The sequence below is a fragment of the Rana temporaria genome, chromosome 3 (genome assembly GCF_905171775.1).
Source record: "Rana temporaria chromosome 3, aRanTem1.1, whole genome shotgun sequence".
Taxonomy (NCBI): Eukaryota; Metazoa; Chordata; class Amphibia; order Anura; family Ranidae; genus Rana; species Rana temporaria.
The window spans coordinates 119,959,653-119,976,525 of record NC_053491.1 but is presented as its reverse complement, the minus strand read 5'-3'; the positions used below and the strand labels follow the sequence as shown (position 1 = coordinate 119,976,525).

The 16,873-nt window shown below is 47.3% G+C and overlaps 1 protein-coding gene across 1 annotated transcript in view; it reads left to right on the top strand.

Annotated features, from left to right (window-relative positions):
• The window catches only part of LOC120931677 (carboxypeptidase A1-like), a 37,147-nt gene extending 22,903 nt beyond the window's left edge, over positions 1-14,244 (top strand). Inside the window, exons 10-11 of the mRNA XM_040343335.1 lie at positions 1,756-1,840; positions 13,969-14,244. Coding sequence (XP_040199269.1) covers positions 1,756-1,840; positions 13,969-14,156 — 273 coding nt within the window. The 3' untranslated portion in view covers positions 14,157-14,244. The remainder of the gene's footprint in view (positions 1-1,755; positions 1,841-13,968) is intronic.
• Positions 14,245-16,873: the final 2,629 nt, after the last annotated feature.

The following is a 16,873-nucleotide window of genomic DNA, read 5'->3' as shown; positions in this document are numbered from 1 at the left end:
CAAAGATTTCCCTCACTTTTGGGGAATTTTCTTTCATCTCTGTTGAGGACCAATGTCCCCCATCAATATCTTAAAGAAATAGGTTAGACATGACACTTTCAACTAATGAGAATGAATTTACAAACTAAGTATAGTATTTGAAGAACCTTACTTCCTCACTCTAATCTGTTCAGCACTAGTGACTAGGTACTGTAGGTGTGGAGATCCATTTTTTTTATATTTACCTTCATAGAATAATGTTTTATTTTCATAATTTATTGCATTTTGACTATGATGTGGGACCACCTTTGCATGATTTCACTTTAGAGTTTTAATCATGACAGTTCTTACTGAAAGAGTAGTTGATAGACATTCAGCAGTGGTGTTGAGTCAGTCAACATTAAGTGGATTCAAACATGTTTGAGATAAGCATATATCTATAATCAGTCAAAAAATATATATATATATATATATATATATATATATATATATTCTGCCATCACCCTTTTATGTTTCAATGTTTTGATTAGCACAACATTTTTTTAAAGTAAAAACTAACTGTATTCAGGACCATCACGACCCAACATAATTAGAAGCTTGGGAGTGAAGGAAACACAACAATTGGAGGTGTGATTAAACGACATAATCTACACTAGAAATGGGAAATACTGAACTAAATTACTTGCTTTGGTAAACATCTAAATTTTTCTTTGAACCACAGAGTTAATCTGCGAGATTAAAGCATTAAGTCTTTTATATGTGTATGTATTGCTACGAGGCCTAATCAAAAGTATGTGGGTGAGGGTGGCTCACATACACATGGTCATCACATACAGCCGAACCCCAACCCAGTAATTTCACTTTGCCGGGCTACACCAACTGTACAGCCCAACACATACTGTCTGATGCATGGATGGTGGCCAGAGGCCTACACTTTCTATCCTCCTGGCCCTGGTCCAAACGCCCAGCTTCCAGGACTCATCGGCCAGGTTTGCACCCCTCTCATCTCATCTTCCAGGCATTGGCTGTAAAGGCACTTCTCTCTTACATATTTACATGGAGGCAAGACCTTGTAACAGTTTTACTGTTTTAAATCGGTAGTAAATGCAGCATAATCTATATAATGTCAAAAGGTAGACACTGTCCAGATACTGGATGAGGTGAATGAAGGATTACTTCAGTCTGCACGTTCTTGTAACCCTGGTAAGAGTTTAAGGTGATTCTTCCTACTCTCCACAGCCAGATCACTATCTTTACAATTCACCTGACCCTGAAGGAAAGAACCAAGGGAAACACCAGCTCTTGCTTGGCCCAATGTGGCTTTTAGAGATCTACTCCATTTCCAGGTATAATCACCTTCTCCTCAATAGATGTTCAATGTGGGTTCCCCTCCTCAGCCCCTCTCCCAAAGGAGAAGACCAAGAGAACCTCCAGAAGGCCTTCCCTGTCCTAAGATTCCCTGGTCAGCAAGAGTCCCAGCCCACCCATCTTATAAAGAAACTCCCAGAAGCCCTCCACAAAAAGTAGGAAGATCCTTATAGTGATCTAGGCCAAACTCCACCTGCCTAAGCAGTAGAAAGCAGAGAAATAGTTACAATCACATCATCAAAAAGGTACATTATAAAGAAAATAGGAGCTAGTCATTTTCAACTGGACTTGTTTGTAATGTTGAACAGAGTAAGTATGATTACCTACTACTATGACATTTACAGACACACTGTAAGGTACCTGTTACTTAGAGTGAAGTTCTCTAAACAATTCAAAATATGTTTTCAGAATGAACTGGCCAAAGAAGCAGCTGCTGCTTTATCATCTTTACATGGAACTCGGTATAGATATGGCACCACCATTGCTACCATTTGTAAGTAGTCACACAGGAAATTGTGCATGTTAAATTAAATTAAGAACTTCTAAATTATTGTTTTTTAACATAAAGAGAAATTGTGTCACAGAATTGTGGTAATTGTGGATGCAAAGGGCGATAGTTAGCTAATATATTCCAGTACTTGTACAATGTGGGTGGCTATGAGGAACTAAAATAGTAAATTTTTCAGGCTTAACCAGTAATGCAAAGAGCAACGTGTAGGCGTAAAACCACTAGGAACCTATAAAAACCCAAATTGTACTGTCTAGTTTCGTTAATGTGAAATCTAATGTGTTGATGTGGCTAGCTGTACTTCATACCCTACACTATAATTAAGCTGATTTGTTTCAAAAGCTGAGACTAATGTACTATTTGCTTGCAGCTTCTGCTGTAAGTTCACTTTCTCTTGAAGTAGCTTTACTTCTATTTAAAACTGAAGTTTAATCTGCTTACATTTTGCCTTCCCTAGTACCTCCCTACCTAATATCAACATGCTAATGAATTTTTTAAGTAACACTTTTCTGTTTCATTACATATATTATTTTATAAACAGTGATAAAACTACTTGGTATGCAATTTTCACTTGCTATGTAATGCAGGCTAATTATGGCTGGTGGGAGGGGAAGGCAGAGGGCTGTACATAGCTGCATGAAAAGATCACAGAATTCTGCCTCAGTACTTCTCCTGAGAGTTCCCGGCCCTGATGCAAATAGTGGACTGGCTTTCAGGATGAATTATGTAAATATCAGAATGCTTGGTTGAATGGATGAATGTCAGTCTGGAGGAGTACTTAAAGGTTGGAGATCGCGCTGGACTGGCTCATTCAGTTAAGGGTCTGTGAGTGGGTAATGGTGGGGGCGGGTTGGGAGAGTTTGCTCCCAATGAATTCAGCCTAACAAAAGGGTGGCGGTGAGCCCTTTTGAGGGGCTGCTTGGGCTGCTAACTCTGGGTACAGCCTGAAGGTAGTCTTTGCATATTTTTATAAGGGTAGGTAAAAGGAGCGCCTGATATCCAATTAGAAGTAAATTGAAGGTGAATATGTAGTAGTTTTATTGGAACAAAGACTCCTCCTTCTTCAGGGCTATCAGAGAGAAAAAATAAAAGTGTACAGAAATATATATGTATATATAGCATGATGTGCATATGTAAAAATAAAGGTTAAAAGATACAAATCATTGTATTAGTGCATTGAGTGTGTGTATATATATATATATATATATATATATATATATATATATATATATATATATATATATATATATATATTGTGAGGGATTAGCTCGTGGGGATCACCTTTTCTGAAATCACAGTCTGTAAGCAGGCACTTTCTTTTAAGTCTGGCGGATGCCAGATTTTATTTATAAACGGTTTGCAGATTAAAATAAACAAAACAATAAATTAAATCCTTGCCGTCCGGCGCTAAACTAAACAAACAGGATCTCCTCTCTATACAGTGTGGGGCTAGTCCCTGACACCCACAAAACATGTAGTAAAGCAAACCTTTTTAGTACAGCACTCAGCGCTCCCCTCACTCAGGTCCCTTCCTGAGTTTCAAGCCAGAGCCCTGTTGTGCTCTCTTCCTGGACATTTAAAGTCCAGCTGATTGTGGACTCCAGTGGACCCAAACATCCGGACCGGAACCCTAGCCAGGCCCAGAGGCTGTAAAACCCGGAATGGATTCCGGTTCAGTCTCTCATGATAGAACGTATGCGAGGTGAAATGTACCTATGATCATGTATCGCACCTCGCATAGCGTCACATATCCTCCCCCTCTGCTCAAGCCCCTGCGGCTGAGCACTTGACCCAACCATACAGTGCACACGGGAGAGGGCATCTGCATTATTTTGGAGCTTCCCTGGCCTGTGCTCCACCGTAAATTTAAAAGGCTGTAGAGCCAGGAACCACCTTGTCACACGAGCATTTTTCTCCCTGTTATCACACATCCACTTCAGGGGAGCATGGTCTGTGACCAGCTTAAATGACCTCCCCAGTAGGTAATACCTCAGGGAGTCTAAGGCCCACTTAATGGCGAGACACTCCTTTTCTACGATGGCATAATTTTTCTCGTGCTTGTTCAGCTTCCTGCTCAGGTATACCACTGGGTGCTCCTCACCATCCCTGATCTGTGACAGTACGGCCCCTAGTCCCACCTCAGAGGCGTCCGTCTGTATAACAAACTCCTGGCTAAAATCCGGGGTTACTAGTACGGGTACCATACAAAGAGCCTGTTTTAACTTCTGAAATGCCCCCTCGGCTTCGGGGTTCCATTTGACCATGACTGACCCCTTACCCTTCGTTAGATCGGTCAAGGGGGTGGCAATGGTGGCAAAATTGGGTATGAAACGCCTGTAATACCCCGTAATGCCCAGGAAGGCCCTCACTTGTTTTTTATTGACTGGTTGGGGCCATTTTTGAATTGCCTCAATCTTATTGGTCTGCGGCTTGACCATCCCCCGGCCAATAACGTACCCAAGGTATTTGGCCTCCTCCAGGCCTATGGCACATTTCTTTGGATTGGCCGTGAGACGTGCTTCCCTAAGGGAATCTACGACCGCTTGTACACGGAGCAGGTGCGATTCCCAATCTGGGCTGTGGATGACCACATCGTCCAAATACGCCGCTGCATACGAGCGATGTGGTCTCAAAATTTTGTCCATCATTCGCTGGAATGATGCAGGGGCTCCGTGCAGACCAAACGGCATCCGCTTATACTGAAACGAGCCCTCAGGAGTGGAAAAGGCAGTCTTCTCCTTGGCCGATTCAGTAAGCGGTATCTGCCAATAACCTTTCGTTAGGTCTAGGGTCGTTATGTAGCGAGCCTGTCCCAACCTGTCCACAAGTTCGTCGACCCGGGGCATCGGGTAGGCGTCAAATTTGGACACACTGTTAAGTTTTCTAAAGTCATTACAAAACCTGATACTGCCATCAGGTTTTGGGACCAGCACTATGGGACTTGACCACTCACTGTGAGACTCCTCGATCACATCCAACTCTAACATATTTTTTATTTCTTCCGCAACTGCCTCTCGCCGGGCCTCTGGAATTCTATATGGTTTTACATTTACCCGAACCCCTGGTTCCGTCACTATGTCATGTTGGATCGTGTTGGTCAGTCCGGGTAAGGGGGAGAAAAAGTCTCTATTTTTCTGCACGAATGCCCTAACGTCACTTTGCTGTGCTACAGACAGGGAATCCGTGATGGGAACGTCAGGTATCACGGGTATCCGGTCTGTTGGAGGCGGGGACGTGGCCAGTAAAGTCTCTCGGTCCTTCCAGGGCTTTAAGAGATTTACATGGTAAATTTGGTGTGGTTTCCTTTTCCCTGGCTGGTAGACTTTGTAGTTTACCTCCCCCACCCTTTGGACAACCTCAAAGGGACCCTGCCACTTGGCTAAAAACTTACTTTCTACCGTGGGAACCAGTACCAACACTCTGTCCCCCAGGTTGAAAGTACGGACCTTGGCACCCCGGTTATAGACCCTCCTTTGGGCCTCCTGGGCTCGCTCCATATGTTCCCGTACTAGGGGCAGAACGGCGGCGATTCGGTCCTGCATCAAGGAGACATGCTCTATGATGCTCCTATATGGGCTGACCTCTCCTTCCCACGTTTCTTTAGCAATATCTAGCAGGCCCCTGGGATGCCTACCATACAAGAGCTCAAAGGGGGAATAGCCTGTGGAGGCCTGTGGAACCTCTCGTATGGCAAACATGAGATATGGTAGCAAAAAATCCCAGTCTCTCCCATCCTTGTCGACCACCTTTTTCAACATACTCTTCAATGTTTTATTAAACCTTTCGACCAGACCATCTGTCTGGGGGTGGTAGACAGAAGTACGGAGATGGGAGATTTTGTACAATCTACACAATTCCTTGGTAACCCTTGACATAAAAGGGGTGCCTTGATCGGTCAAGATCTCTTTTGGGATCCCCACTCGACTAAACACCTGGACTAATTCCTTGGCAATAACCTTGGCGGAGGTGTTACGCAAGGGTATGGCCTCAGGATAGCGAGTCGCATAGTCCAGGATCACAAGAATATGCTGGTGACCCCGGGCAGATTTCACGACCGGCCCCACCAGGTCCATGCCAATCCTTTCAAAGGGGACCTCAATTATTGGTAGAGGAATAAGGGGGCTGCGAAAATGGGGCGATGGTGCTGACATTTGGCACTCGGGGCACGATTCGCAGTACTCCTTGACCTCTGCATGCAAACCGGGCCAGAAGAATCTTTGGGTGATTCTCTCCCTGGTTTTTTCGACCCCGAGATGTCCCCCCATTATGTGACCATGAGCCAGGTCTAGCACCACCCTGCAAAAGGGTTTGGGAACCAGTAGCTGTTCTACCTCTTCCTCTCCATGTTTTATCACTCGATATAACAAATTGTTTTTAATTGCCATGTAGGGAAAGGACACCACCCAATTAGGATCCCCCGGTTCCCCATCCAACACCTTAACATTTTCCCTGGCATTCATGAGGGTGGGCTCTCGCAGCTGCTCGGTACAGAAATCCTCCCTCCTGACCTCCAAGTCGGGTACCACATTTTGGCTACTCTCCATGTCAGGGTCAGGCGAGGTTTCCTGTTCGTTACCCTCAGGCTGGGTGCTAGCTTCTAAGTCCTCCGGTTCCCCAGCCATGGCAGGGAATGGTGGAGGATCTCCGGCCTCCTCGATCCCACCAACAGCATGCCCTTCCCTTTGGCAAAACGGGTCTGGTGAGAGTTCTCGAGTTTCCCCAGTAGGGGGAACGCTATCTACGGGCCTCCCTTCACTCTCCCATAACTTCCAAAAATGAGGAAAGTCCCTCCCCACTAAGGCTTCATGGAGCAGTGAAGGTACCACCCACTGAATGTGTTACACAGCCCCAGGGGGTATCAACCTCAACCACCGCTGTCTGGTAGTCCCGAGTGTCCCCATGGATGCATATTACCCCAATACAACTGGGGTGTAGTTTTGCGGGGTCTACACACGCACTCCTGACTAAGGTCACCACACTACCAGAGACTAGCAGGGCTGTAAGAGGCTTGCCATCTACTGAAATAACGCACATTTGTTTTTCCAGGCGACGCTGACCTGTCGCAACACATGCGACCTGTGCAAACAGAGAAAGGCGTCTTACCCTATCAACATAATCACATTGCATAGGTTCATCATTTAGAGGGCAGTCTGCAGCAATATGGCCTAATGCATGGCAACGAAAACACCGTATTTGCCCTACCCCCAGTCCTCTTACCGGTCCCAAAAACCTTCCTGGCTTCTTTGGCCAGTCTCCAGGTCTAGGACCTACAGTCTCATCTGCTGTAACAACAGTCTTATCCACTCTCCCCAAACTCTTGAACCCTGGAACAGTCTTACCCGAACTGCTGGGAGATCTTGCACCCCTAGACACACCGAAGTGGGGCGTAGGTGGGTTTATCAAGTCCTCAGTAGCACTGTACCTCTCCACTAGGTCCACCATTTGGGCTGCAGTGTTGGGGTCCCCCTGTCCCACCCACTTTCTCAGGGTAGCAGGGAGCGCACGCAGGTACCGGTCCATTACCACACGCTCCACAATCTGAGGGCTGGTCAGAGTCTCTGGCTGCAACCACTTCCTGGTGAGGTGGACCAGGTCAAACATTTGTGACCGGGGTGGCTTGTTGCTGGAATAGGACCACTGATGCACGCGCTGGGCCCGGACTGCCATGGTGACACCCAAGCGTGCGAGTATTTCTGTCTTTAGAGTCTCATAGTCCTGGGCCTTATCTGGTTCTAGGTCAAAATAGGCCTTTTGGGGTTCTCCTGTTAGGAATGGGGCCAATAGTCCCGCCCACTGCTCTTTTGGCCATCCTTCGCGGTCAGCGACTCTCTCGAAAGTCGCCATGTACGCCTCAACATCATCCGCCGGTGTCATCTTTTGCAGGTGGTAGGAAGCACGTACAATCTTTGGTTCCGCTAACACCGGAGGTGCGGACCCCTTTTTCAGTTCCACCAGAGCTTCGGCGAACTGTCGGTTCATCTCCTGCTGGGCAGCCTGTTGTGCTGCAGCGGCCTCTCGTTGTGCTGCAGCGGCCTCTGCGACTTGGCGGTTGGTTTCCCGCTGGGCTGCATTGGCCTGTAGCAGGGCCTTTAACATTTCTTCCATTTTCAGAAAAGTGCCCGCTGAATCCACCACGTGTGAGGGATTAGCTCGTGGGGATCACCTTTTCTGAAATCACAGTCTGTAAGCAGGCACTTTCTTTTAAGTCTGGCGGATGCCAGATTTTATTTATAAACGGTTTGCAGATTAAAATAAACAAAACAATAAATTAAATCCTTGCCGTCCGGCGCTAAACTAAACAAACAGGATCTCCTCTCTATACAGTGTGGGGCTAGTCCCTGACACCCACAAAACATGTAGTAAAGCAAACCTTTTTAGTCCAGCACTCAGCGCTCCCCTCACTCAGGTCCCTTCCTGAGTTTCAAGCCAGAGCCCTGTTGTGCTCTCTTCCTGGACATTTAGGCCCAGATTCTCGTACATCGGCGCATCCTTATGCGGTCGTAGCGCATCCAAGATGCGCTACGCCTTCCTAACTTAGAGAGGTAAGCTCCGTATTCCCGAAGCACTGGCGTTCAAATTTGCGCCGGCGTAGTGCAAATTCGTGGGCGTATGTGGGCGTAAGTGAAAGTAGGAAGGAAGTGGGCGTGATACATTTAAATGAACCGTGACCTTATGCAAATGATGGTCTGAACGGACGGCGCATGCGCCGTCACGTGACCGGGTGTCCCCCGCCCCTATGCGCATGCGCACAACGCGATTGGCGAGTTGCTCAAAACAAGTGCATAAATACGCCCAGACATGCGCCCATCATGTGCAAAAGTACACCTGTTAGTTTACTGTTGGTGGTGAGCTTACTTTTGCAGTGCTTTGCCATGTCTGCTGAGCGTACAAGTAGAAGGAAAAAGAATTTCTCTCATGATGAGAGGGCCATAATTCTCGCAGGCATGGAGAGGCACTATGACCGCCTCCATGGGTCCAGGAGTAAAACCACAAGCAAGGGGCGAAGGGATGAGATCCTGCAGAGGATAACGGATCAAGTGAATGCTGTGGGCAATGAGGCGAGGAGGCCCCATCATATAGGCAAAAAAATTAATGATCTTCGGAGGAGGGTCAAGGACAAGATGGCCCTCATGGCGAGGCATGCCAGGGGCACTGGTGGGGGACCTGCCTCAAGGATCCGTCTGACACCAGATGAGGAGGTAGTTGCCCGGTGCCTTACCAGGGTTCAAGTTGAGGGATTGCCTGGCTATGATTCTGTTCATCCGCCCTTGAGGACAGGTAAGTGTTTATTTCAACTATCTGGTGTGTAGCATGTGTGTGGGGGGAGGTTGGGAATATGTGACAAGTTTGTGGGTCCACCAACATGTGAATGTTTTGTGTCATCCACAGGTGTCCAGGATGAAGCTGGCCCGTCTCGTGCCCCTGCCCGTCCCACACCATCCCCTGATGATGATGTCCCTGCCTGTCCCACACCATCCCCTGATGCTGATGTCCCTGCCCGTCCCACACCATCCCCTGATGCTGATGTCCCTGCCCGTCACACACCATCTTCATCTGATGAAGATGCCCCTGACCCCCAGGGAAGGCAAGCGGCATTGGTGGAGGAGAGTGGTGGCCACGCCTCCATTGAGGAGGTTCTGCAGGATGCGGAGCATTTGGGGGAGGAGGTGTCACTGTCCCTTTTCTTGGAGGATTTGGGAAGCTTGGCTGGTCCATCCCGGACCTCAAGCCCACGATCCTCCATATCCTCGGACTCCATCTCCAACCCAGCCACTCCCTCTGTCTCCATCCCCAACCCACCCCCTCCATCTAATCCCTCACCCTATGCCAGGCCTGAAGCCTCTCGTGGACCAAGGAGGTCAACGCCGAGAACCAGGGGGGTACCCGAGTTGCTGTCTGTGACACTGACCACTGCGCAGGAAGACCAGACCCGCCTTATGGGTGCGATGGGCCAGGACTTCACTCGAGTGGCTGACAGCCTAGGGGAGAGGGGACATGTCACCGATGTGATTCAGGACATTGCAGGCAACACCACTGCAATTATCACATGTTTGCGGGATCTCGAAACCACCACAGCAAGCCTGGTGAAAGAGGTGCAGACCCTAAATGAGTCCGTCCAGGGGCACACAGCTGCCATTGTTGGTGTTCAAACCGAGACCAATAACCTCCTGAGGAGGATAGCGGTGGCATTAGAGGGCAGGCCTCCAGCCCCGGTGGATGCTCCTCTGCCTGATGCAACCCCCCCCCTCAACCAGGCAGTTGAGGAGCCGGGGCCGGGGCCGTGGCCGAAGGCAGGCCAATTAGTTTTTCGTGATGATTATTGCTCTGGTAAAGATTTTATTTTTTTATTTTTCTAAGTATTGCTCTGGTAAAGATTTTATTTTTTTATTTTTCTAAGTATTGCTCTGGTAAAGAGTTTTTTTTTTTTTTTTCTAAGTATTGCTCTGGTAAAGAGTTTTTTAAGTTAGTGTTGACAAATGCACACGGTGAGGCGTGCAGAATAGTGTGACTGGTGTGAGAATGGGGGGGGTTGACACTCCTGCCAGCAAAGGGGTGTTACCCTCTGCCGTGTGAAAGGTGTATGAATGTACAGTAACATAATTGGAGCCTTGGCGCGGCGTTACTGCTCCCTAAAACAATGTGGTTTGATTGGGTCTAATCCAATTCGATGTGCATGTGGGGGGTGTGTGCTAGGGACCACAGTGGTGTGCACGTGTGCATTCACATTGTGCCATTTTTAATGTGTGTGTTTAACGTTCAAAGAGACGTTCAACGAGGCATCTCCTGATTGCTGATCCCTCAGCAGACGGGGTACCCTCAGGCAGGGGGGGATTGTCGGGTTGGGGGCTCAGGTCATCACGTAGTTCAACCTCCAGGCCCTTTCTCACTGCGAAGTTGTGCAGAATGCAACATGCCCCGATGATCTGGCACACAAAGTCTGGGGAATACAACAGGGTCCCCCCAGACTTATCCAGGCATCGGAAACGGGACTTCAGTTGGCCAAAGGTTCGTTCCACCACTGCACGGGTACTTATGTGTGCAGCATTGTAGTTTTCCTCTCCTGGGGTTTGTGGGTTCCGGAATGGGGTCATTAGATGAGGTCCAAGTGCATATGCAGAGTCACCTGGAAGAGAAAAGACAGGAGGAGGTTAGTCATGCATGTGTCCCTCGTAATGTCTGCGTCATGGGGGGGACAGTCATACCTGACACCCATGTCACTCACCAACCAGCCAGCTGTCCCCGTACACATTCTGGTCAAACTCCATTGGGATGTCGCTTTGGCGGTAGATGAAGCTGTCATGACAGGATCCGGGGTGTTTGGCACGGACGTGCCATATGAGGCCATGGGCATCCACGATAACCTGGACATTGATAGAATGCCAGTGCTTCCGATTGCGGAATAGGTGCTCTGTGTCATGGGGGGGCTGTAGTGCCACATGGGTGCAATCAATTGCCCCGATGGTGCGTGGGAATCCTGCAATTCTGACAAAATCTGCCCTTGCCTTATTCCGCTGGACCTCCTGGGTGGGTCTGACGATTTGGTTGGACATGTGTCTCAGGATTGCGGGTACAACCTGGTGCACACATCTGCTCATGCTGGTTTGTGACATCCCAGCCACACCTCCACTTGTGCGCTGAAAAGATCCAGTGGCCAGGAAGTGGAGTGTTGCCAGGACCTTGATCAGTGGCTGCACTGCATGTGAGCGGTGTGTTGGGCTTGTAAGGTCATCCTGCAGGATTGTGGTTATTTCCTGGATGGCTTGAGTATTAAATCTGAAGAGGCGATACACCTCTGCTTCCCCGATGGCCAAGACGTCTAATGGCGTTCGGTAAAAACGCTGCCGTGCCCTCCTCCTTCTCCTTCTCATTCGAAGCGCCTGGGCGCACACTAGTTGTGCTATGACCATGCCTGCCCCTGGCATGTTGGCATACAGAAGTCTTGTCCTGCAAGTGTGGTTGCTGAGCTCGTCCGTAAGGGTGCTGCTAAAGCTGCTCTCCAGCTGACCTGCACACGTCTGGTGCAAAGTTGCCCCTGCTTTTATGAGGGGCAAGTTTACACCGGACGAACAGCTTACGCGCACCGCTCGTAGCCTGCGTCGGGCGGTCGTACGTTCGGGAATCTCGGTATATCCCTCATTTGCATATTTGATTAGGAAATCAATGGGAGCGCTGGGCGTTCTCGGCGTAAATGTGCGCCTACGCTACGCCGGCGCACAAACGTTGCGCCGATCGAAACAAGACTAATTTCTGGCGTACCTGGTTCTGTGGGTACGGCGCACCGATACGACGGCGCATCTGTTCAATTGCGCCGCGCAAATCAAGGTGCCCCGGCATAACGCCTTTGAGAATCTGGGCCTTAAAGTCCAGCTGATTGTGGACTCCAGTGGACCCAAACATCCGGACCGGAACCCTAGCCAGGCCCAGAGGCTGTAAAACCCGGAATGGATTCCGGTTCAGTCTCTCATGATAGAACGTATGCGAGGTGAAATGTACCTATGATCATGTATCGCACCTCGCATAGCGTCACAATATATATATATTGCATTGTATTTAAAATCTAATAAAAACAAATAAAAGAGCCGAAGGGAAGGAGAAGCAACATATTGAAATGGATAAGAAGAGCTTCTCAAAAAGTAATGTGGTCTAAAATTCATCCAAAAGATACTTAAAAAAAAATCACTTTAGCAGAAAAAATAGTTCAGTAACTGACCTGCTGCTATATGCTGGTGAGTGGGCATATATCCCAAATTGGTGTGTCTGTGACACGGAAATCTGTAGGAAAAAAGTCAGTCCGATGTTAGTGCTGGGGGAAAGAAGAGAGGAAACAAAATGATAAAAAAGAGAGTGGGGGGGGGGTTGGCATAATGGGAGACTGGGAGAGGGAGGGGAAAGGAATGGTAAGGTAAAGGGGGGGGGGGTGGCGAAGGTTGGTGCAGGGACACTTTTTTAAAGTATCTTTTGAAAATTTTAGATGACATCACTTTTTAAGAAGCTCCTCGTATCCATTTCAATATTTTGCTTCTCCTTCCCTTTGGCTCTTTTTATTAGTCTTTAAATACAATGCAAAAAAAAATGTTTTATATATATATATATATATATATATATATATATATATATATATATATATATATATATATATATATATATATATATATGTGTGCTTTTTAAACACAGCTTTACCCCTTTATACAATGTTCTGATACATAAATCATGTAAACGAATAAAAAAAAATTCAATATTTTTTATTGATAACATTTATTTTTACATATGTACATCATGCTATATACGTATATGTTTCTGAACGTTTTTTTTTTTTTTCTCTGATAGCCCTGAAGAAGGGGGAGTCTTTGTTCCCCTGAAACACATTGACTTTATCATAGTTTGCTACTTTCAAGAAAAACAACTACATATTCACCTTAATTTTGCTTTTAATTGGATATCAGGCACTCATTTTACCTACCCTTACTACCCTTACAAGTCAACATTCCTTTGCAGGCTGAATTTTGCATGCAGACCACCCTAGATAACTCCCAAATATAAAGTTGAGCCGCTATGTTTGAAAGAATAGAAATCCACTGAATATAAGGTGTGGGCACGGACAATAAGGCTGGGGAGAAAAAGGCTAGATGATGCTGAATGTCCTCCAGCCAGGAAATGAGGAGGGCTTTGTCTGACTTGCTGCAGCTTCTGATGCACATTTTAAGAAGCTCACTGTATTAGTGTCACTGGTTCCCACAAAGTGTCAAAAGTGTGAGTTTCTGATTTGTCCGCCGCAATGTCGCAGTCCTGCTATAATTCGCTGATTGCCGCCATTACTAGTAAAACAAATAATAATAATAATATGTCCCCGTATTTCATTTTAAAAATCTGGTCACCATAGCCTAAAGCAGATCCCTGATTTGTGTTCATAGTTTCCTATTTAGTAAATATATTCATACTTTGGGTTGTACCTCCTAATGCAATAGGCAGCGCACACCTATGGTGCCTAGCTTTATAACCCCCTTGTGTGTTTGCATCACATAAACAACTGGGTATAAATGTTTAAAACACATACGTATTTGACAGTGAGGTAAGCAGGCTTGTAATGTTCCCAATTTCTGTGTCCTATATAGATCAGGCGGATGGCACAACAACTGACTGGGCATACGATAATGGTATTAAATATTCCTACACCTTTGAGTTAAGAGATACGGGAAAATATGGCTTCCTCCTTCCTGCTGAGCAAATCCTACCTACAGCTGAGGAGACATGGCTGGCACTAATGACAATCATGGAGCATGTCAGGGATCATCCCTACTGACACTCCATTCGTGGCCTTTCTACAAAAAGTAATATCTTTAGTCTATGTTTTAAGCATCTTTAAATAAACATATTAACTGCTATTATCACTGCAGTGTAAAGTATTTGTTTTTTCTAACAGGTGCTTGTAAGGTTATCAGCACACAACAATATACTGCATAATGATGCTTTTTTTTTTTAATTGTTTATACATGGAGTCTTCAAAAGGTTTGTATATCCAGATAAAACTTTTTTACTTAGATAAAATGGGGAGGGGTTATGTTTAGGAGATTTGCCCTCACATCCTCTACTGCTGACAAACAGGAAGTGAGGAGAGCTCTCCAACAGCAGAATGTTCCTAAATTAATGCAGCCTTGTGGTCTGAAAACTCAGTTCCATGCACACTGAATAGCACACCAGCCACATGCCCTTGGGCTCTCCATACTCTTGGCTCAGACAGCACAAAGCTAGTTCTCCTGGGTGGTGTCCCAGCAAACAGCAGCAGGCCCTGACCCCTGGACACAGACTCATGGACGCTCATGTCCCACAGTATTGAGCCCCCTTGTAGACAGGGGGCCTCAGCCAAGATACCAAAACATGGAGTAAAAACATACACAATCTTTGGTAATCTGAATGTTCTTGTATTCATCTGTACAAGGTACTAGTATCAGCATAAACATATCAGCATAAACACTTTTGTGGGTACCAGTATAAGGCTATCCAATATCTGTCTTTAACTTGTGTTACCAGAGGTAGGGTTGCCAACTTTTCATCAACCAAACCCGAACACTTTAGCGGCGCACAGCAATTTTTTTGTAGTACGTGCTATAGGATTGTAAGAGACCTGGGACAAGTTTGAGTCACCCTAGGAGAGTAGTAAGGAGGCGCGCATAGCGAGCTGCAGTGAACAGTGGCTGTGGCCAAATTGTGTTAACAGTGGAGAGGGTGGTGGACTTAAAGGGGCATGGTGTGCCCATAAAATATGATTAGATTAATAAAATAAATGTCACAGTTAAAATATGAACCTAGCTTATCTTAAAAGTGGACACTGTCAGTCAGTGGAGCAGTGGACGGTGTCAGTAGAGCAGTGGACGGTGTCAGTGGGGCAGTGGATGGTGTCAGTGGGGCAGTGGACGGTGTCAGTAGGGCAGTGGGTGGTGTCAGTAGGGCAGTGGGTGGTGTCAGTAGGGCAGTGGACGGTGTCAGTAGAGCAGTGGGTGGTGTCAATAGGGCAGTGGGTGGTGTCAGTGGGGCAGTGGACGGTGTCAGTAGAGCAGTGGACGGTGTCAATAGGGCAGTGGGTGGTGTCAATGGGGCAGTGGGTGGTGTCAGTGGGGCAGTGGGTGGTGTCAGTGGGGCAGTGGGTGGTGTCAGTAGGGCAGTGGATGGTGTCAGTAGGGCAGAGGACGGTGTCAGTAGAGCAGTGGACAGTGTCAGTAGAGCAGTGGACGGTTTCAGTAGAGCAGTGGACAGTGTCAGTGGGGCAGTGGGTGGTGTCAATAGGGCAGTGAGTGGTGTCAGTGGGGCAGGGGACAGTGTCAGTAGCGCAGTGGGTGGTGTCAGTAGAGCAGTGGGTGGTGTCAGTAGGGCAGTGGACGGTGTCAGTAGAGCAGTGGACGGTGTCAGTAGGGCAGTGGACGGTGTCAGTAGGGCAGTAGACAGTGTCAATAGGGCAGTGGACGGTGTCAGTTGCCAAAAAAATAAAAATAAAAGCAATCCACAGAAGAAAGAATATATTAGATAAAGACTACAGAGCTCTGGACAGTGAAGTGATTATGCCAGGATGGGACTGCAGGGAGAACTAGACTGATCTTCAATCAGCATTCAGCAGCCATGTCCCTGGAAAGAGCAGTATGACAAGTCCCACCACTGGAGAGCTGTGCACTGATCTGCAAGAATGTAAAGATAAAGACCCTCATATCTGCACTCACCCAGCTGTCGGTGTCCCGACCCCTTATCTCGCACGGAAGGCTCTGTGTTTGTTCCTCCCGCTGTGCTGTCCAGACAGGTCACATGCTCGTCTTGCAGAGGGGAGAGGGGAAGAGCCCGAGGCTGTGTCTCTGCATGGAGAAGGCAGTGGTGTGTCTCTCCCCCTCACAGCACACAGTCACTCCAGCAATGTGTCCCCGCACACATTTACACAGCACCAGAAACTCGGCCAGCACGTCGGGCAGACAGTGCAGGCAGGGAGAGAGACACTGGCTGCTCGGAACCCTACACAGTAATATAGGAGACTCCTCAGCACTGTATCCGGGGCTCAGGCAGACTGATTCCCGGACACAAGTTTCAAAACCCGTACTGTCCGGGGGAAACGCGTACGGGTGGCAACCCAAACCGGAGGACAGCTTCCGTTGGAGGGATGGTGGTATAAGATGTACCAGGTTGGCACTATCTTCATTGTATAAAGAGACTTCACAGTCTTGTTCTGGGGCACCAGGTATTTCAGGAGTTCTCACTATGCTGTGTCTACTGGTTAGGAACCTTTCATTGCGCTACTCTCTTTCCCTAACGAGCAGGTACCTGTCCTTGACCTATCTTGACCTTGCTTCAGGAGCACCCAATTGATGCGGGTCACCCTATTCATAGGGTCTCTAATTAAGATTAAAAAAGTAAAGCTGCGCTGCAAGATGAATCAACATAAACAATCAATGATGCACAAATCACCAGTGCAATCTGAATAAAAGCAAGTGAGAAATTGTGCAAAAGTCCATATGAAGGATGTATCGCAGAAAAATTCAA